Consider the following 22,845-nt stretch of genomic DNA (forward strand, 5'->3'; position numbering starts at 1 on the left):
AGGGCAAAGGGACCAGGAGGAGAGAAATCAACAAATGAGATGTCAACAAAATTGAACAAGAGTAGCTGGATGACTAAAAAAAAACTTAGCCGACCAGGAAATGCTGAATTTTAAGTTTTCAGTGAATAAATTTATCAAAATCAATCCAGTCACTAACAGAACCCAGGCAGACCCAGGACCTGAGGCCCCAGGGGGAAGCATAAAGTCGAATTGAAAATAGAAGGATTGTTGAAAAGTTGATGAGTAGCACGTCCTCCAGAAGCCAATCAGGCAGCCACCCCGACCCCCAATGGAAATACAAGTGTGGGTGGGAAGAAATCAACCAGAGAACTTGTATGCATATATGCATAACCAATGGACACAGACAATAGGGTGGTGGAGGCCTCAGGTGGGTGGTGGGGGCAGGTTATAAGGGGTCAGTGGGAGAAAAGGGGTGACATATGTAATACTTTCAACAATAAAGATTAAAAATAAAAAGAAATAGAAGATGAAAGGTGGGCACAGCCTAGCTGATGATGGGAAATACTGAACTGTGAGGACACACACACCTCCATCCCCTGTTTAGCTCCCAAAATGTCGGTAGCCATGCTTAAACTCCCAAGCAAGAGATTCAGAGATTTGTCTTTATAGAAACTAAGTGACCAGAAAGAAAAGATGTTCAGGCACCAGTATTTGAAATGCGATGAACAAAGCTTGCTGTCTAATGCCTTAAGGTGAAGCCCCGCAGTCGATAGCCCACATATCAGACATGGGGAAATCCACTGATAGGTAGGAAACTTAGAAAGGTGTTTAGAAGGAACAGGATAATGAGGAGTGGAAGAAAATTTTAAAGAAAGAAACGATAACCTCAGAAAGATTATAAAAACTGTTTTTCATAAAAGAAGAATAAAGGCTATTTAAAATTCTGGAGCAGGGTTGGGAAAAGTTATTCAGAAAACTAGAAAAAATCTTAGAAATTAAAATGTATTGGCAGGAATAAAAAATGTAATAGAAATGTTGGAAGATAAAAATGAGAAATCTAGAAAGTAGAATAAAAAAAGGAGGGATGGAGAAGGGGAAGTTGAGAAATAAAAAGTCGTTCAAAATCTTAGTAACATGAGTTTTAGGGGAAAAAAGAGAAAATAAGAAATAGAAGAGGCAAGTATGAAAGAAAGAATAGAAGAACCATTTTTATAACTAAAGCCTTGAAATCACAAATTAAAAGGTTTCATTGAGTACCCAGAAGAGTAGATTAAAAAAAGATTCACCTCAAGATGTATCAACATGATATTTCAGTATCCAGGAAATGAGAAGCTCCTTAAAGTTTCCAGATCATAAGTAAATAAATAAACAGTTTACATATAATAGACCCAGAATCAGGCGGCCTGGGACTTACCAGCAATCCTAGAAAACTGGAAGACAATGGACCAAGGCTTCAAAATTCTGAGGGAAAGGTTACTTTCACCTCATATTTATAATGCATCTGGATTCACCAGAGCTCTCCAGAGAAACAGAACCAATAAGGTATATGTATGTGTGTGTCTGTCAGTCCAAGTAGAGGGTTCCAGAAGAGGTGGGTTTGAGAAAAAATAAAATTTTACTAATAGATTACCTGTCACATTTGACTATTGAAGGCAGTTACAGTTCTAGCAGAAGGTTTCCACATAATTCTGGTATGCTATGCACCCATCTCTGAACAATAATAACTTGAACACAGAATATTGATTTAACCAAAAATTACAAATGTAACTATATTGAATGGAGAAGAGGAAATGTGTATGTTTAAAAGCGAGACTAGAGAGAAGATAGTTTTAAGAAATTAAATCCTTTCCATATTACACAGTCAGTAGATAATATGTACAACTGAAAAAAAATCAAGAAATAACGTGTAAGAATGTTATTTAGAAATATGGAAATAAATTGCTAAAGAAGTAGGTGAAAGTATATTAAAGACAGAATGTGTAAATAGAAGGGACCTGCTTCAAAAAAAGAGCTCAAAAAAATAAAAAGAGCTCAAAGAGCAAGAATTTGGTGTTATTCTGGGATGTCCAGTTTCTTTAGAACCCAGAATATTCTGTTCAAATATTGCATTTAAAAAAATGACTGCCGTGTGTACTATTTTAGTCTACTCAGGCTGCTATAACAGAATACCAGAGACTGGATGGCTTATAAGCGATAGGAATTTATTTCTCACAGTTCTGGAGGCTGGGAAGTCCAACCAAGACCAAGGTACAGGCAGCTGCACTGTCTGCTGAGGACTCGAGTCCTGGTTCAGGGACAGCTGTCTTGTCGCTACAACCTCACACACCAGAAGGGCAGAGGGATCTTTCAAGGGTCTCTTTTATAAGGGCACTGATCCCTTATGCATTTCTAATCATTGGAATTCAAATGTGGATAGTAAGCAAATGGAAGCCTTTATGTCTCTACCCAGTTGCTAATTGTTCTGCCAGCTCTCCCCTGCTTGCTTACATGTGGATGAACATAAAAGCCAGGCAAGGAAACATCAAGGGATAGTATGTATATTCTTATTACAATGTGTAGTTTACATCTAAACCTAGTGGTTAAAGACAGTCCTAAGCCAGTTACATCCTTAGATGAAGAAAAGAGTGTTCAGTACAAAGCAAAAGGCCCCAAGTATTATGCAAACCAAATACACGAAAGGAAGTTAAATCTGTCTCTAGAAGGGGGGGGGGGGACACATATGTAATACCCTTTGTAATACTTATTATAATTTTTTTTTAAAGAATAAAAAAAAAATCTGTCTCTAGAAAATCCTACACCAAGATCATCACCCTCAATTGTGGTTTTATATGTACAGGGTGAGGCAAAAGTAGGTTTACAGTTGTTAATACGTGGAACATAGTTTATTCTTGTAATATTACTTATTGATTATTGTATTATTTTCCATACAAACAACTATAAGCCTACTTTTGCCCCACCCTGTATATTTGCATAGTATGCTTACACATTCATTAATACGAAAACTTGAATAAATTGATATGCTTTTTTAATTTATAATTTTCTATTACAGTTAAATATGAAAGGATCAAATTCTTGGTGATTGCCTTAAAGAATGCCGTGGAGATATATGCTTGGGCTCCTAAACCATATCATAAGTTCATGGCATTTAAGGTAAGCAGGCATGTGATTACCTAAAAAGTGCTTGTTTTGTTTTGTTTTTTATTTTAAGTTCCTACCAGTTAACAAAGTGGTCTGTCTTGCACCTAGACTAATATAATATTCCTATATGTAATAAACCTCTTTTAAAAGTCTAGAAACTCTTAGATTTATTATTCTGAAAGTAAAAACTAAGACGTAATAAATGCTATAAAATTAGTCAAATTAAAAGTTGGGTACACACTCCTCCATTCAGGTCTATGAATCACCATCTCCAAGTGGCATTTAGTATGGAATGGTTCCCGGGCGAATCCTTAATTGTGGTATTAGGCAAGGAGATTCATTATACAGCCACCTAACTAGGGCACGCTGATATTTCATCTCAAAAAGGCAGACCAACAGCAGCCCTGAATTTTAAGGTTGAACTGAGTCTCTAAATCTTACAATCTTCATAAGCCTTGTGGGGTAAAGTCCCTAAAACTCACTTGATGCTCCATATCCCCAATTTCTCTAAAATGAAGACTGAATTTAGTCACCTCTGAAAATGACCTAGCTTCTTTACATTCTTCAATTTCAGTGGCTTTTTTTTCACCTTGTCTGAGTCTCTACCCACCATGGTTAGACTAATCAACAAGAGCGAGATAGGGATATGCTAGTCCCATTGCCCCAGATCATGAAAACTGACCCCCAAATGCCAAAAGGACCAGTATTTGTGGGCACTCCAATGTTTTCAGAGCTGCATAGTCTGTCTCAGCCAATGTAAATTTCTTCTGTTCATTCTCTCTCTCTCTTGCTGCCTATGTCTCTCTCTTTATATCTCAGTGTTTCTCACTTTTTCCCCACCTTTTGACCATTATTCCCTTTGACCCTCTCTGTATTCTTACTTCCCACATATGCCATGTGAGGGCAGAAGCTGCCTTGGGAACACTGTAAGCCATCTTCAAGGCAGAATCACCCACTTTTTTCTTGTTCCCTTAGCGCTAGGGGCTCATTTGTGATGTGCACAAGAAGATAGATTCATCAATGGAAATGGGCGCCCCTCCATAACCCCACTTTTATAGAGAGAAATTTTTGGAATGCATTAGGTTAGTAATAACACTTAAGGGATCACTCCTAAAAGCTACAGTGGTACTACTGTTCTGCCAAAATCTCTCTCGGCAAAAGCTTTTCAATCAGGATCCCATTCCAGTTCTGAAGTTGCTGCCATCAGTTTACTAGCCAAAGTGCATGAGAGAGTGTGAAATGCTTTGTTCAGGAGATCACACCGGGCCTGGAAAGAGGGAAGAGAAAGGCAAAGAAAGATTTGGAAAAAAAGATTGGAGATGACAGGAGGCTGAGCCCCTCCCACAGGACAAGGATACCAGGCTAAGGTCTCCCATCCTGTGAGGCTGTTAGCGGTGGATGAGGAGAGGAGTCTGTTAGGGGGCAGTGGCATTATAGCGAGGCACTTGGGGTTTCACAAATTCTCTCCCAGACTTCAAGACCCAATAAAGGTAAAAGGTGGCAAAGGAAAACAGAAGCACACTTGATTGACAGCTAGTTGCGGTGTTGGCTGTGGATTCAAACAAGTAGAACCTAGACTAACTTAGCTGGAACTATGGTTAAACCCAACTAGCCAACTGAGCATAGTTCTCTGAAGATTCATCCAGGTTGTTGTACGTGTCAGTAGTTTATTCCTTATTATTGCTGAGTAGTAGTCCACAGTATGGATGTACCACAATTTGTTTAACCATTTTTTCTGCCAAAGGATGACAAGTGAATTTTTTTCTAGTTTGGGGGATTTATTTGTATAAAGCTGCTATAAACATTCGTGTGAAAAAAATGAGTCTTGAGTTTTGTGATGTTCTACCCCCACCTTTCCATTCATCCTGAGCGGGCTTAGCGTAAAGCTGACCTGGTGGCCCACCCCAGGATGTCTCTGGAAAGGTAGCAGCCAATGTAGACCTGTCTGTCACATTGGAAGGAGAGGGGCCAGAGAGGTGCCTGGACCTTCTCCTGAGGGAAAAGGCCAGAAATAAACAGGAAAGAACAGCAGTTTTAACATATGATGACAGTCTCAAAAATTGACAACTGTAAGCTACTTCTCTGCCCTGGAGGACAAGGGGTGGAGAAAGGGTCACAAATGGGTGCTAGACCCCTCTTCCTGGATCCAGAATATGAATAGACCTAAAATTGAAAGAGAAATTCCCTGGTGTTTCTGTTTAAGAAAGTTAGATATTAAATTCCACTAGGCAATGGCTAAAGGAAAAAAATTATTAAGGTAACCTGTTTTAATGATGTGTACACTCATGGGGTGATTTTTAAAGTCTTTTGCAGATCTCCAGCACAAGCCACTGCTTGTGGATCTCACGGTAGAAGAAGGTCAAAGATTAAAGGTTATTTTTGGTTCACACACTGGTTTCCATGTAATTGATGTTGATTCAGGAAACTCTTATGATATCTACATACCATCTCATGTAAGTTTCTGGAAGCCTACTGTCACGGCTCTCTGTGCAACAGCCTGCATGTAGAAACATTGTGCATTTTTAATAGAAGTCATGCCTTTACTGGTCAGTAAAGCAGATGAACTTTTGATCTTCACTAAATAGAAAATGCTTTTAATAAATAAAACCTGTAAATTTAATGTTTATGACTGCTTAACACTGAGTAACACATAATAGCAGTTCTTTGCCATTTACTGGATATGTTGTCTCATTGAACTTCAGGTTAAAATACATGTGGTGTTTTTCCTTCAAGGGCATAAATTCTGTTCTTTAAGCAGGAGTACAATAGATGAGTTCCTATTTTCAGGTTTTGAAGAGAGATTGGTTCATTTCATGTAAGAGAAGGCCAATGGCCCTTTTTCTGCCATTTTTGTTCCTCTTTTCAGTTCCACAGTTCATGTAGTGGAATCTGACACCCTGGCTCTAACATGTATTTCCTTTGCAATTATGGACACATTAGGCAGTCTCTCCAGCCCTCAGCTTTCACAACTCTAAAATGGGGATAAAATATCCTATCTCATATGGTTTTCATCACATTAAATAAGGTAATATATTTAAAGTAGCTGGTACAGGGCCCTGCAAGTTATAGTATTAATATTACTATACTGACACATTGCCTAAAACATGACTTTTAATTTTATATGTTAGTTTCAGGTGTACAGCATAGTGGTTAGACACTTAAATAACTTATGAAGTGATCCCTCAGAAAGTCATTACCCACCTGGCACCACACAAAGTTATTATAATATTATTGACTATATTCTCTATGCTGTACTTGACATCCCCACAACTATTTTATAACTGCCAATTTGTACTTTGTAATCCCTTCACCTTTTTCACCCAACTGCTGCACATGGTTTTGCTTGGTAGTATTGGTTTAGTGTAAATTGTGTTTTCTTCATGTAATTCCAAGGTTAACATACAGTAGAAACTATTAGGAAAGTCTGAGGCCTAATCTGTTGCTGATTTGTATTTGGAGAGTTTAAAGACTTTTTACTCCAAAGTTATATAATTGGGGTGGAAAAGTTGTTTTAGTACATCACACTCACACACATATACACATTCACATCATTCATTGCTACGTTACATCTTCGCCTCATGTGTGTGCATGTGCACACAGGATCAGAGTTCTGGGGCATCACCATGGTCATTTTTGATCCTCCCATTCCTACCCACTAAGCAGCTATTGGACTATATAACATCCCCAACCTGGAGATCACAGCAGCACCACATCTCTTTTCCTAGAACAAGTCAATCTACACTTATTTCAATAGTGATATTTTTTTGTAATGAGTGATAATTTTCAATTTTTTTCTAAGCAAACCATCAATTTTTATTATTCGGTTATTTAGGCATCCAGATTAACAATCTGTGTTATCTGCCATAGCCTATTTGGTAGGAATCTGTTTTGATACCACCTTCTGGCCCCTGTTAGGCTCTTCTCCATCAAATTCAACTTCTCCTCATCTTTTTTGGAAGTAGATGGAAAATGTCATGTGCTCCAATCCCAATTCCACTGCCACATATCAGTGCAGCTTCAGTCCAGTTACATAATCCCCCTGATTATGCATTTGCCTCATTTACAGACAAAGCTATCTCCCACGGAGAGTTGTTCTAAGGACTAGAAATTATATAGGTAAAGGGCCCAGTGTTTGGCACACAGTAGGTGCTCCAGAGTTGTTCTTATTTTCAGGATCAGGTGAATTGGATTCTCAACCTAGTGCCTGTGTGTGTGTTTACCAGAGTATGTGGCAGGTTGGTGGTTCAATTAAGCAAATCAGAATGTCAGTCTCTAGAATGAAAATGGCGGGGGGCCCTCATTTTTGCAATTCTTAATGATTAATAGTCAAGATGTTGCCTTATTTTTAAAAAGAATAATGCCTGACCTTTCTTTGTCTTCTAGATTCAGGGCAATATCACTCCTCATGCCATTGTCATCTTGCCTAAAACAGATGGGATGGAAATGCTTGTTTGCTATGAGGATGAGGGGGTGTATGTGAACACCTATGGCCGGATAACTAAGGATGTGGTGCTCCAATGGGGAGAAATGCCCACGTCTGTGGGTAGGTTAACCATTCCTTATCTCCTTCAGCAGTTACACCCCCCAAATGAAACGAAAATCAAGAAATGTGAAACAACCATTTGATTCCACACACAAAAAAAAAGTCTGTGAATAACACTTGTAAGACTTGCTTTGTCTGTTTATCTCAAGTCGTTTGTCATTTTTGTGGTTAAGATGTGAACAGATGCTGTGAGTTATTGCCCATCTAATGTTTTTAATGCAGTTTTGGAAATTCCTTTTGACAGCCTACATTCATTCCAATCAGATAATGGGCTGGGGCGAGAAAGCTATTGAGATCCGGTCAGTGGAAACAGGACATTTGGATGGAGTATTTATGCATAAGCGAGCTCAAAGGTTAAAGTTTCTATGTGAAAGAAATGATAAGGTAAATCCGTTTCAACATTTGCATTAGTGTTTGCATTTTAAGAGACCACCAGGTACCTGTGAAACCTTCATTTTCCTTTATACTGATTTGAATCACATCTGTGTTAAACAATCAATATTATCTTGAAATGGCATTATTTGGTTTGATTTATGTGAACCCTCAACACATATTCTTTACGTATCAAAAAAGACAGAAACACATCTACAAAATTCTTGTAAACTGTTAGTAACTTCTGTGGCCTGCAGGCCCTATGGTGATTCAGCAGACACCCCAAATTCTCCTAAGCATTTAGAAGAGTTGGCCCATCGTTAATCATCTCACAGTGGGTCAACTTTAAATTCCACTTGGAGACTTTTCACAAAGTCATTATCGGGACCTAACCCATCACATTGTATTCACTTTTTAATGTGTAACATTTGGCATGTAGAAATATAAACGTTTAAAAAATGTCGCTCATCCTTAAGAAATACACAATCACAAACTCAACTAGTGCCATGTCCTGTGTCATTCCAGCCATGTTTCCTCTGCAATGTTCTAGGGGGCCTGTCTCCCCATGAAGGTGGCGGTGTCGTCTGGCATGCTCAGTCCTCGGACGGGTATTCTGCAGCACGGCTGCTTCTCCCTCGTCCTCCCTACAGACCAATCCAACGTTTTAGTAGCTCAGTTGTACTCCATTTGTGAATTTATCCTTTGTGACCTTGGCCAGCTTAGAAACACTGTCCCCAAAACAGCTTTTTGTATAGACAAGAATGTGATGGGTTAAACAGATGTACATGTCTTGACCCACCCAGAGGCCAGACTGGTCTTAGTCCAACCCTGGTGATATGGGTCTAGACTAGATTCAACCCTGGCCAACTACTCTGACCTGCTGTGGTCGAGTGTGGTCTAGGTGAACAATAGCTATGGGTGGCCAGGATGGTTCTAGGGCCTGACCAGAGTATGTCAGAAAACAGACCCATCCCCTAGTAAAACTCCAGTGTCCGGGAATTAGAAGACTAAGAGTGATCTGGGCATGGACTCCCACACTCTGAATTCATTGAAGACCCACCCCAACAAGCTGTTCCATGCCATGCACACCCTCAGGAGCAGGCTGGGACCACACCCGTATTTGGGGCCAGAGGTTTAGAGCCCAGAGCACACACAACCTGGAGAGGACAGCAGCTCTTTCTTTCCTTCATTGTTTTTCCATGGGCCCTCTGTGCTTGTCCACTTTGATTCACTGACCCTAACAGTAGCTTTACTTACATTAGGTGAATGACAAGCATTTCCACAGAACTTTTTAAGAAGTTGTGGTTGGGAGAGACAGCATTCTCTTGAAGAAGTTGTGGAAATGAAGTAGCAGAGACTTTATACTAGTGACAAAAGTAAATGCCTTGGACCAAAGTTTGGTATTGGCTGACTCAAGGGCTAGGCCACAGCCCAGAATGTTATTTTCCTAGGGCAGTGGTTCATTGACATTCAGCTAAGGTGAGCAGTAACCCAAATTTTGCTCACTTCTCTCAGTTGTTTGATAACATGATTTAGCAGACCCAGACCTAATGGACTGTGGTTCTACTTACTAAGGCCATTATCTCCTTTGGCCTGGGATTCTCCTGCATCAGCAGAGAAGCCAAGCGTTAAGTCTTGAAATGACAAACTGAATAGGCATTGAACACCTGACCCTATCTGACCACAACCATTTAATTTCTTTTTTAATTTTAAAAATTAAGAACTAAAGTCAGTAGGCCCAAAATTTCCCCCTTGACTTTGAGAATGCGAAAGAATTCCCTTCAGTCCTAAAGTCTGCCCTCTTGTCCTTATAAGGGAGAGAAGGGGAGCTTTCCAAAAATTAACAAAGGGCTTGTTGTGTCCTAGACCAGAAACCCAGCATATTATCTCCTAGCTCAAAACTCCCTTTTAAAATATGAGCACCCAAAGGGAAGTTAACGAATCAAGATGTATCCCCTTGCATGTCCCTGAAGGTCAAAACCACAATAAATGACAATAAATAGCAATCATAGTAATAAAGGCAGGCAGGAGTGTTTACAGAGGATGCACTATGTTAAAAGACACTTTATAAACACCAGCCATTGAGTCTTAAGAGCTGACGCATGGCAAGGATAGGACATGTGAGAGAAAATGGATGGACAGTTGAAGAAAAGAGGGGAAGAAACCATGCAGTTGAACTAACTTCTTTTTAATTTCAAACAGGTATTTTTTGCATCCGTGCGATCTGGAGGAAGTAGCCAAGTGTTTTTCATGACCCTCAACAGAAATTCCATGATGAACTGGTAACAGAAGAGCACTTGGCACTTATCTTCATGGCGTTGTTTCTAATTTAAAAGAACATAACTCGTGTGGACTTATGCCAGTCTAGAGGCAGAATCAGAAGGCTTGGTTGAACATACTGCTTTCCCCTTTTCCTCTCCCTCCACCCGTCCCAGTACAGTCCATCTTTCAATGTTGCAGCCTGGTTGAGAAGGAGAGAAAAAGGTGGCAGGAATTTCCAGGAGATCCCCAAGAATGCTGCATTGTCTGTGGACAAAGATGGACCATGTGCCCTTCGGAGTTAGGGATAGAAACAAATATTGTGTGCTCTTATGATTAAGCTGTGTTATGGTGGATTCTGAGTTTTGTTTTGTTTTTTTTTAACCTTTTTTCTGTACCCCCTTACTTTGTAAGAATGGGGAGAGAATGCATACTGAGAAAATTAGTCTGTTTTTAATTCTGTCTGCCTGCTAGATTTAAATATACATATGTTGTAAAATTTCCAATTTCCAATGGTGAGAGACAGCACAATAAATGTACCTTATCTCCTCACACTGAAGGCCATAACTGCATAGTGGGGTGATTTTAGAACTCTTTTGCCTTCACCAACCCAAAAGGTTGCTTTTTGGTAGCAACTGGCTAATGAATTTTTAAGAGAAGAAAAATACTGTGCTAGTTTTCCCCTCTTTGGGGAAATAGATTTTAAATGGCTAAACTACTAGCCTTAGACTAATAAAATCAACTGCCATTTTTGTGAGTCTGACAGGCCCTATTTTTATATGGCCCTGTACAGAATGGAGTGTGTTGAATGGGATAGTAGTGTCATTGAGTTGAGTTGGCTCCAGTGATTGAGGGATCCCATAACACAATTTTCCCTCAGCTATTATGCAACAAGTCAGGGCAAAAGATGGGGTGACAGATGAGGTCAAACAGAAGGGGCTTCTGGGAAACAAGCTAAAAAAATTACACACACACACACACACACACAATCTTTTTTTAAATGTGCAAGGCCTCCCAGCTAAGAGGTCACTCGGTTTGAGCTTCATTAGGAATGAGACTTTGTTGAGTTCTGATTGGGGAGTGAATGACATCCGGGCTCCGGTCATTCCCAGCTTTCTCCTGACAATGCCACTTTCTCAAGATGAAAACTGTGACTGAAAAAAATAATATATGTTTCTGAGCTGCCTGTGTTCTCTTGGGTTGGTGAGAGAAGGGACGAGACTACTATGCCTGCCTGAGACAGCAGGCAGCATTGGTTCAGATTTTATCGAACTTGAAAGCAAGGCTTTGGCCAAAATTCTGAGACCCTAATCATTTTACCTTCCTCCAAATTACCCAACATATGGTAAGCAACATTTGTGCAGAGATATGTGTATATTTAGTTCAGGTTGACTTGTGTCCTTATAAACTCTTACTCAGATGATTTGAACTTTTGCGTGACTGTCTGGGATTTTTTTTTCCAAAGCTACAAGCATGGCCACCTGTGGTATCGAGGTGTTGCAAAACGATATCTGTGTTGCGCTTCCTGTTTTAACCTACCTCGTTTTGTTCGTTTCGTTTCACTGTTCATCACAGCAGTGTTATCTCCAGGAGACATATAGAGAGCTCAACTGGCAATCTCAGGTGTATTTAATATTTTTTCAACAAAACAGTAGTTGACCAAATTGTTATTCTTGAAAATTTAAAAAAAAAATCAACAACAGAAATGAATGCGGCTTGTGTCTGGAAAAAATAGCTACTATTAACAGATTTTAAAAATCTGTGATCCTCCTGATTTTGCCTAAATACATGAGCAGCTGATGTACTATTAATGAGAACGAAATACGCATTAGGAAAATGGAGCCATTTCAATCTGGTGTTTGGGGAAGGGGGGAGAGGGGGGAATTATTCTCATTCCTGAAGTAGGTGATTGTGCCCCCCCTCCCGTAAAGGTGGTTGTCATTTGCATTTATTTTAAGTAGGTGATACACAGGAATGGAATTGAGGAGTATCTTTAGATGATCACGAAGATGTCCTCATCATGGTCTCTTTAGCTCTCAAAAGCAATGAAATCCTCCCGTTCTCATTTTTACTGCTGTGATTCTGCTGCTGAATGATACTATCTTTGCAAATTCCATGCAAAAAATTCAGCAATAACTTTCTGATTGAATTTAGCAACCATTATAATTGGACGCTGATGTGGACAAAATATATTGATTTGGGTCTCATCTCCGAATGTGATTGCCACCAGCTCTTTATATTGCTGCTGTGGTATTTTAAACCAGGAGCTTCTTTAAATTATGTTGCAAACTGATCTCTGTTTTTATGTTATGTTCTGTTTTTATTTCTAAGTGATAAGTTTGAAACACACAGCTTTAAATGATTTTTTTATTGTGGGATTTGGGGTACAGTTAAGAAATAAAAGGGAATCATTGTGTTTAAACATAAGGTAGTTTGTGAATGTATTTTTTAAAATCTAGATTCATTGAAACAAAAACTCATAAGAAAATATTAATGCAGTCTTGTTTACAGTATGTACAGTGACATAACATAGAACATGAGCTTTTTCTGGTGCCAACAACAATAAAACACAGACGTTAAACATCAAGCCATGCCTTTTATATTTTTGTGCAAATAGTTTACACTGAGTACAAGGCAAAACCAAATTTTAAAGTGCCCCACCACATCCACAAATCTGTGCTCCTTAAAAGATATCAAGAATTCTCTGAGGCTTTTTATCTTCAAAAACACATTCTCCTCCATCAGGACAGACCCTATCCCAGATATACTGGTCCTTAGGCCATCCAGAATATTTCAGAATGCTGTTCTTGTGGGCTCATAACAAATGCCAACTTTTTGGTTTGCTTTAATTTTTTTTGACAGAAATCATTATGCTTTTTATCATCTTAACAGTATCATATTCATAAATGTCTTTAGTTTCTAAACTAGTTTGTGAAACTAGTTTCACTTGTTAGCTTTAGTTCTTCCTATAGAGGACTTTTATCTCTAGAATTAGCTCATTTTGTTTTTATTTTTCTACAGAGAGAAACTGAGCCCTCCTTCCAAAGTAGTTTTCACTAGATCTTTTCAGTCCTTGCTACTCTAAATTGATAACTGGGCTTCAAAACCCACTGAGTCTGCCCAACCACGGTCTTGGACCGGGGACAACAGGTTACCATCATTCCTGGGCACCAGTCAGGGACATTGTAGCATGGATTCCTGCATCCAGTGGGTGGGTGGTAGGAATGGATGTCCTTTAAGTTCCCATCAAATGGCGAAGTCCTCCCCAGGCCACTTACATTCAGACCACTGTCATTGCACACAATGCAAACGAAGACACCTTGCACTGAGGTCCACATTATTTTTCCTGAAGACTTTTAGATGAGGCTTCAAGAAGACCTAGTACTATTCCGACAGTCTAGATCAGTGGTTCTCAACCTTCCTAATGCCGCGACCCTTTAATACAGTTCCTCATGTTGTGGTGACCCCCAGGTTCATTGTTACAAATTGAACATAATTAAAGCATAGTGATTAATCACAAAAACAATATGTAATTATATATGTGTTTTCTAATGGTCTTAGGCGACCCCTGTGAAAGGGTCGTTCGACCTCCAAAGGGGTCGCGACCCACAGGTTGAGAACCGCTGGTCTAGATCAAGGTGCAGATGAGATCCCACACGGCCACTTGGACAAGGACTCCATTTGCCTAACACGCTGACATTGCTTGCTCAGCTACACTCCTCACATGTTGCATCAAGTACACATTTTAAAAAGCACCTTAATTCCTGGTTATCAAGATCTACTAACAGTTTTCTGTCTGTTCTTGTGACTCATTGGTAGCTGGTGTGTCTGGTCCCTCCTGTGTATTTGATCATTCAGGCTGGAGCCCTTTTGGTTTTGTTCATTGCCAGACAAGGAAGCGGCTGAAGTCTGAGCTCACATTCTGTGAAGTTTAAAAAAAAAAAAAAGTTTGCCCTACCATCATGTGTACCAGTTCCCATCACTGTATTCTCGAAACGTGGAAGAGCTGTTTGTGTTACTGGCGTGTGCTGTCTCTGAAAGTCTGCTTGAACAGGCGTCACTGGCCTTCGTGCTGATTGCTTTAAGATACGTAATGTGCTACATTCGTTTTAAGAAAGAAGAGCAAACTCTTTTAATCCATGGAGGAAAATAGCAGAATATCACAACACGCTGATGATGATCATTCTGAACCCCCTATCTACCTTACTCCCGATGTTCCCAAATTCCTCTGATACTACGTTCTGACCATCTCAACAGTTTCCATCAATGTTAGTTGCATTTTGGTTCATTCCTCAAAAATTTAAATCGAACCAAAGCAAACAGCATAACAAACCCGAAACTGGCCTCCCTGGAGCCTACATAGTTGCAACATAAAATCCAAAAGTCTAAATTTGATTTCAGTTACCTGCCAGTATTTCTCATAAAAGCCACTGCATTTTGGCCTCGATCAGTAGAGCAATATCAGGCACCCTGAAGTATGGTGGCCTTTCCTGGGTCTCAAAATGGGTATAAGCAGATCTGTTTTCAGAAGCCCCAACAAAGAAAACCTCTTGAGAACTTGCAAGTTCAAAACTGACCATCTGTACATTTCTACCAAACATCAAGTGTTGTTTTATTTCCGTACTGTATTATTGTTCTGGGAATTTTTCCACAGACCCCTAGAATATTCAAAAATTTGCATAGTGTTAAACAGCATGAGGCCATAACCCTCTGCATTTTTAACTTGACTCTTCTAGGTCTGCCATTCGAGGAAGGACCAGAATACACCCAAACTAAATTCCCATAGAGGGATTTTTTAAAAAAAATATCTCTGGATATGTTTTCAGATATTTTAATTCCTGATCAAAATCTTAGACTCTGTGACCATGATGTCAAACATTTGGATGAAGAATAGAAAATATAGTTAAAAATAGAAATGGTCTGAAGTTTCCAGGTTTGTGACTTTGTGTAGACATCACCAAACTAGCTCAACACTTTGCATAACAGGGTTTGGTTTTGATGGTTTGTTTTATCAGCACTGAGTTATGTTGCACGATTGAGGCTGAGCAACATAACTTGGAAAGGTGAGTTGTCATTTCCCACAGTGGATCAGTGTTTGCACATAGCAAGTATCCAGGCCCCAGTTGCCCCTTCCTCTTATCTCCTGTCCTGGAGTGGGTGTTACGGAGTAGTAATGCTGTATTATGGTTTATTTAAAAACTTCAGACATTACCCTGAGCCAGAATTTCACATGTTAACTGACAACAAGAAATAAATCTGCACCAAGAAAAAAAGGATGACAGCGTGGATGAATTTTAAAATTGGATGTTGTGAAACTATTTTTGTGCGGTTGAGCTGTCTTATTTATGATGCCAACTTTATATTGGAAAGGGAAACTATCATTTTGCTATGCCTACAAGTGTTTACATTGTTTAAATCTCCAGTTTTCTAAAGTGTTTTCGGTTGTCAAAAATGTGTGGAAACTGGGTAAGTCTCACCTGTGTCAGGCTATAAAAGAAGAAAATATTCTTGGCATATTGTCTAGTCTGCACCTTGTCGTTACTTTCAAGTATTTTTCCCCCCTGCACACAAAAAGCCTTCAGTTGTCTACAGTTGTTCTAAGCAGTGGTTAGAAATGATTTGGTAGGTTTTAAGCCAAGATTTCCCCATATAGTCACTGCCATGCCCTGACTATGTTATTTCATCTCTGTCAAAATATGAATAATAAGACGTTAATAGTAGCAGGATGCCTGCTTGTTCCTCATTGCCACGTACAGACCATTATCCATCCCTTCTCCTAAACATCCAGTGCTTTGATGCTCTTGCCATCAGTCTACAGTCTCTAGTTACCTTTCATCCCTCCCCCTCATTGCTTAAGTATTCTAGCTCTTCCTCACTGTCTCCAGCACCATCCTTTCTGAATTCTTGATCATTTTAATATTCACTGAGACAATTCTATAAATATCCTGGCTTCTCAGTTTCTTAATCTTGCCCAGTGAAACTTATTATCAATTACTACACCACCTCCTTCATTCATATCAATCAATTCTTCCCATTTGCTCTGGTTAGATTCCCATCCAATTTCATCAACTAAAGGCTATTGACCCAGTCTCTCTACCTCTCTATCTCTCTATCTCTCTCCTGCATCACCAATGTTTCCTGTTCCATTGGAGGGTTTCACTACATGGTGCTATCTCTGGTCTTATAAACACTCACCTTAGCCCCCTACCCGCTCTAACTACTCTTTTTATCTGCTCCCCTTCACAGAAAAGCTCAGAGGAAGTTTTGTATACCCGTACTTACTGTCTTCAATTCCTCTCCTCCCTTCCTCTCTTGAGCCAGCTCAAATCAGGCTTTCATCCTCGCCATGGTAGCTCTTGCTAAGGACACCGGTGATCTCCATGCTGCCAAATGCAATGTCAGGTCTCTGACTTCATGCTGTTTGACTTATCTGCAGTCTTTGACACAGTTAACCTCTTCTTCCTCATTGAAATACTTTCTCTCTTGGCTTTGGAACATCCCTCTCATTCTCTCATGTCTCTGGCCACTTCTCAGTTTCCTTTTCCAAGTTCCTGGAGTGCCCAGCACTGGACATTCCCTCTCTAAGTGAGCTTTTCCAGTCTTGGGGCTTTAAAAACATCTATATACTGACAATACCTACTTTTTTTTAATACCTACATTTTTATCTCCAGCCCTAACCTCTCTCCTTTACCAGATTTGTGTCTAACTTCCTACTTGACATCTTCATTTGGATATGTAATTGGCATTTCAAACTCTACATGTCCAAAACTAAACTAATTTGCACTCCACCCACCAATCTATTTCCATGACAGTCTCCCCTGTTTCAATAAATGGCAATTCCATTTTTCCAGACCAGAAAATTTTATAATTATCCTTAGTTTTTCTTTCACATACCACATCTAATCCACTAAAAAAAATCCTGTTTCCCCTACCTTGAGAATATATCCACAATCCAATTGAATCCACAACACATCTTTCCTGAGATGACACTTTTAAAACATACCAGGTTATGCAAATTTTCTGCTCAAGTCTTCAATGCCTTCCCTTCTCACTTAGAATGCCAATGTCCTTACAAAGGTCCCCGGGCCTTAATAGATCTGACCTACCTTTTGCCCATCTCCACTACCACTTCTCTTGCCTCATCTGTTCCCCTAGATCACCTTGTTCTAGCCCCACTGCCCTCTGAGCTTTACCCAGAATGCCATCCGCATGCTCTACTCTCCGGGTCTTTGCTCTGGCTGTTTCCTCTGAATAGAAATCTCTCCCCGCCACATCAGAGACTTTTATAAAATAACCTCCAGTCCCCGACTTATTCTCTGCTGTATTGTTCTTCATAGCTCTTATCAACCTTTACTTTGTCCACTTGACTATCTCTTGTACTTATAAAAATTCCTGGAAAATAGTAGTCACTCAGTAAGGATTTATTGGATGAATGAATAAATAGAACAGTTTGGGAATTTTTTTAAAAAGGTAAATAGAACTATATGGTCATTTCAATATCAAAAAAAAAGCTGTGTCCGAAGTCTGTATCATAGAAGCAGAAAATTAAAAAAAAACCTTATGGATTTTCTTTCCTGGAAAGTTATTGTGGATGGAAAACACCTGGCTATGATGCTAGCTGTACTTTCTTGTTCTATGAATCATCCTAACAGGCCAAGTTGTAAGATTGGAGGAGAGGCTGTCACACAGATCCTTGAGAAAAGCAGCATTTTAAAACTCTTACATTTGTAGACATAATAATCCATTTTAAGCTACTGGTGTTGCAATAAGTACAGAGTTATTAGAAGTATAAAAAGAATTCTGAATTTTGTTCTCTGGCCTAAATCTTTAGAAATGGCTTTCCCCCCCTAAAACAAAAAATTAACAACAGTATCGTCCTACCAAATACGGTTTCAAGGAAGTTTAGTGATATTTGGGTCTTATCATTCTTCCGGGTGACAGGTTCTGAGGCTTCCCTGGTCAGCCTCCACCTTCTGTATATATTCAGCTCCACTGAATGTTGTTGCATGAAGTTTTGTTGTAGGAACTTGACACACGCCTTCTGATAAATTTATTGTTTCACCTAGTCTTGTAAAGGGCACACAACTTGTAGTTTCAATATGTTCAATCATGTATTTTCATGCTCACTTAATAAAACATATTTTAAAAAATAAAGGAAGAAGATGATGAAATGATGTAATGTGAAGCAATATAATAGTGAAAGAATTTCTTTGTTCCTCTATGATTTTCTGTGTCTTTACACAAATCTTTTGAGGTGGATAATGTGTATTTCATGCTAAATAGCCACATTCAAGGTTTTAATCATTTCCAGCAACAAAGCCGTTTTGGGATTCCATGGTGCTTCTTTGCAGATTCCTAAAGTCCTTGACAAAAGATAAAGGCATTGGTTTCAGTTACAGATGGAAAATATAAAACAGACTCTAAGAAACACCCAAGGTGTCACAGTCATCGTGAACAATCTAGACATCACAAGCCACACTTGTGAAGACACAATGAATGATTTCAAAATGAGTTTTCAATAATTTAGGTGGAAGAAATTAGTGTTGATTTTCCTTAAAATTGAGTATCACCAGTTTGAATACATGTTTTTATATTCTATAAACAACTAAGTCTATCCTCTGTGACAATAACAATTTGATCGAGGATCACCTCCCCCCAAAAAAGAGTCATCTTGGTTTTAAAAGTTCAAAGTGAAATACCAGATGATGTCATGAGGACACAGATTAGCAGCATCGTGGTCTGACCAAATTTTCTATTCCTACACCCAATGCTCGGTAATATCAGATTACCTTGTATTACTGCACTTGTTGGAAGATTGAGGAATTTAGAGCTGGAAGACATCACTGGAGCAGAAAGAAGCACAGCCTTACGTCAACCTGATGCTTTCTCCATCTCATCATTGCTCCTCACTATGACAGCCATTCATTACTGAGGCCCACCCGCCAAGGCAAGCCAAAGTTATCACCAGTTCAAGGCAAAATGATCAAGCAGGACAACATAATGAGTTTCCCATAAAGCTCGCTTAAACACAGTCTTATTTGGAGGTGGCATGCTCTCCAAATAAGTAATAAGATGCATATTTGAGAGCTGAAGCTGGTAATCTATAGTCTACGAAATGTTCCAGTTTTTTGTTTTGTTTTTGTTTCATCCATTGTTCTAGTTGGGCAAAATTAAAAGTTGGCAACCGTTTTGTTGGTCCTCAGGAGATCTTGAGTTCAGTGGGGAAAGCTTTGGTTTTGGTTTTGAAATTTTCAAGCTTAGTCAAATCCCCAAAAATGTGGTAATAAGTGCTCTAGAGTATTTATAAAAGTCCAAATCTATTTTCAGTATAAAAATGTACTGCCCATATCAAAAATTGATGGGGTAAATATAGAAAACACACACACACACACCAGCATCAGACACCATTGGGAGCAAAGCAGATGTCCTGCCTCATGTCCCTGAGTTAGACGTACGTTGCTACCTTTATTGGGGTACGTGGTAGTTAACTCGGGTAGAATTTAAGCAACTTCTACAGTCCTCAGTGCCATCACAGAGCAGACATACCTTGAGGTGGAAGACATTGTAAAGCACAGAAATCATCAGCTAACTGCAGCCCAGCCACCTTATCAGCCTGTGGTTCCCAATTTTCTGAAATATGATGGCTTATCATAACCATCTAAGAAACTGAAAAGCAGTCAAAATTTCACTAACACTTTTAAATAAAACTGCATTTTACAAGTCACATTCGTTTGAAAAAAAAATGTATTTATACCTGTGAGTCATGTATTTAGTCTACCGACAATGCACACGGGTTATTGGACCTCTTGTAGCTCCACAAACCCCAGCCCAGCGGAGGTCCCTGGTCTATAATTTGGAAAAAGGAACTGTAAACATTTTCCCGGGGAACCCCCATTTGTGTCTTGTGTTTTTGGCAATGTTTAATGTGGATATGTTAATGACTGGTTCCGTTCATTTCAATAAAACTGCCCGTATCACCTTCAGGCACCAGAGAAGTAAAAAATATATGATTGCAGTATTTTTATTTTTTGCCTGTTTGTACGCCATCTTGTTTTCTTAAATATTTGAGGCAGTTATGATCTGACCTTTGACAGGCCACTAACGCAGACCCAGTGTGAAGAAAAGCAAAGTAGTCATTTATTTATCAGCTGCCTATTATGTAGCAGGCCCCACACTGGGTGCTGAGGCAGAAACATAGGATGAAGAAAAGCTGCAGTCTCCTTTTGCTTCAGGGGAGATGGGAAAGGCAGAGGAGGAGTACAAACAGGCACAGAGACCAGGGAAGGGGCTGCTGCCTGGAGGAAGGGTTATGGAGGGCTCCCAAGAGGAAGTGGTCTTTATCAGACTATGGGACAGGAAAAAGTGAGGGATATATTCCAGCAAGAAGTAGCTTGAGCAAAGGCACAGAGGACTGAAGAGCATGCAGGCACAAAGTACCTCAGCAGAACTAGAGAAAGTGCGGCTGGGGCAGGGAAAACAATCTTCTGAATGTATGGCACACACTCTTTACCCTATGCCCGTCCTCTGACATAAGGCCCAAGGGTTTCAAATCCTGATTCAGCCCGATGCCTGGCCCCCTGGGCAACGTTGGCGGAGTGAATGACACCATCCGTTAGGAATGTCAGTGATTCCTGGGTGTTGGTGAAAGTCTTGTGAACGGATCACTGCCTGAATGTAATGCTGTGGGTAGGACCAAGGCCCCATATTTTAGCCCAGCTTTGAAGCATGAAGCTGTCCTATGGCCCTACTAGCCCACACTCTTCTGATCATAAGAATCCCAGGCGTGCTTTTACTAAGGCAGACTTCTGGAACATCCCAGCCTGCTGCAAGCAGGAATCTGTATTTCTGCCCCCATCCCACACTGAGAAACACTACACTCCTGGACTTTTTCCTCCTTCCCGTTTGAACAATTCTGCATGTTTCTAGCATGTCTAGACACCAAAAGTGTATCCAAACAGCCACCGCCTTTTTATGTTATGCAGGCATCTCAGTACCATCTTTTGTGAAGAGAAAGTTGCCTAGTGGCTGCTGTGACCAGCCGGTTGGGATGGGCTATCTGGGCCACCAACCTCACTCCTCATCTGCAGTTAGACCTCCCAGGTGGTCCTTCATTACTGGGGCCCACTCCTCCTGACAACCCAGACCTTGCTGCCCACAGGGGCGTGGGCTCCCCACTTGGAGCTTTGATGCTACTGCACGTGACCTCAGCTCAGAGACACCTACCTTCTCCTGTAAAGAGGTCATTTTCTTCTTTTTTTCCTTGAAGTTAATTTAATAGCATCTTTTATTTTTAAAATATACCCTTTTAAAAGTACATTTATTGCTATTATTTTCACCTTGCTATTCTTATATTGCTTTGAACTGTTTTTTGTTTTGTTTTGATTTTTCATGCTTACCCTCTTTCTGTTTCAAATTTTCAAAACTCCATTTTATGTTTACCATCTTTTTAATTGTCTCTTAGATTTAGGTTGAGATAAAAAATGTTATTACTGCTTATTTATTCTTTTTTGCCCTTTTCATTTGGCAACTATCTTGATTTCTACTTTTTTGTGACTTTAAATTCTTCTTACTTTGCTTTTCTCCTTTGAATATTTTTATGCTTAAATTTCTGCATTTATCTTTATTTGTTTTCAATTTTTTCCTCTTTTCTTTTACATTTTATCTATATGCTTTAAACTGCACTTATATTTTTTTCTGTTAATTTTTTGGTTTCTTGGTTTGTTTTATTGATTTGTCTACTTCTAATTATTTTTAATTTTGCATTCTAATTATTTTCCCATGTATTGTAGGTTTTTTCTCCTTAATTTTAATTTGAGCTCATTCTATTTAACCTCTTCATTTTGTGAATGGGGATGCTGAGGTGCAATGCGTTATACCGTAAATAACTTGCTCTAAGATTATAGGTGGGCAGTGGTGGCTCTTTTAGTTACTAGACTCGTGCTCTTTCTACCAAACCACTACAATAGCAGTGACTGTGCAAAAAGCACCCATCTTTAAAATAAAGAACACCTGAGCAGGATCTCATCAAAGAGCATTTACTTCCTGAAGTTAGAGTTAAGACTGATTCAATGTCAATATTCTCCCTGGAAGAAGGTTGTTCCTTGGCCTTTATCTTAAAAATAAAAATAAAATGTGAAAGGGGGAAAGCTGAAAAGTGGAACTTTATTCCTAAAATACCTGGAAGAACAGACTCTGAAGTCAGAATACAATGTGTGAGTTGGGTGACCCTAGGCCAGTGGTCAGCAAACTGCAGCTCGGCAAACCGTGGCTCACGAGTCACATGCGGCTCTTTGGCCCCTTCAGTGTGGCTCTTCCACAAAATACCAGCTCTTCCAAAAAATACCGACTTCTGCGCATGGGCCACGAAGTTTCAATCGCACTGTACGTACGCGCCTGCACGTGGTATTTTGTGGAAGAGCCACACTGAAGGGGGCAAAGAGCCACATGTGGCTCGAGAGCCGCAGTTTGCTAACCATGGTCCTAGGCAACCTTGATTCCGAGGAGCTCTTTTCTTATTTCTAAAAAAGGGTGAGACCATTCCTGCTCAACTCACAGTTGTGTTATGTTGATCA

General features: G+C 39.7%; 1 protein-coding gene across 8 annotated transcripts in view; it reads left to right on the forward strand.

Annotated features, from left to right (window-relative positions):
* Window positions 1–12,860, forward strand: part of TNIK (TRAF2 and NCK interacting kinase) — a 280,941-nt gene extending 268,081 nt beyond the window's left edge. For 6 of the 8 annotated variants that reach the window (XM_014455950.2, XM_023753887.1, XM_023753891.1 and 3 more), the window contains 5 exons: window positions 3,011–3,111; window positions 5,403–5,552; window positions 7,483–7,642; window positions 7,887–8,026; window positions 10,217–12,860. In XM_014455950.2, the coding sequence (XP_014311436.2) occupies window positions 3,011–3,111; window positions 5,403–5,552; window positions 7,483–7,642; window positions 7,887–8,026; window positions 10,217–10,300 (635 nt within the window). In that variant the 3' untranslated portion in view covers window positions 10,301–12,860. The remainder of the gene's footprint in view (window positions 1–3,010; window positions 3,112–5,402; window positions 5,553–7,482; window positions 7,643–7,886; window positions 8,027–10,216) is intronic. The other 2 variants (XM_023753889.1, XM_023753886.1) reach the window with 2 other exon arrangements.
* Window positions 12,861–22,845: the final 9,985 nt, after the last annotated feature.

The sequence above is a fragment of the Myotis lucifugus genome, unplaced genomic scaffold (genome assembly GCF_000147115.1).
Source record: "Myotis lucifugus unplaced genomic scaffold, Myoluc2.0 scaffold_53, whole genome shotgun sequence".
In the NCBI taxonomy this organism is placed as follows: Eukaryota; Metazoa; Chordata; class Mammalia; order Chiroptera; family Vespertilionidae; genus Myotis; species Myotis lucifugus.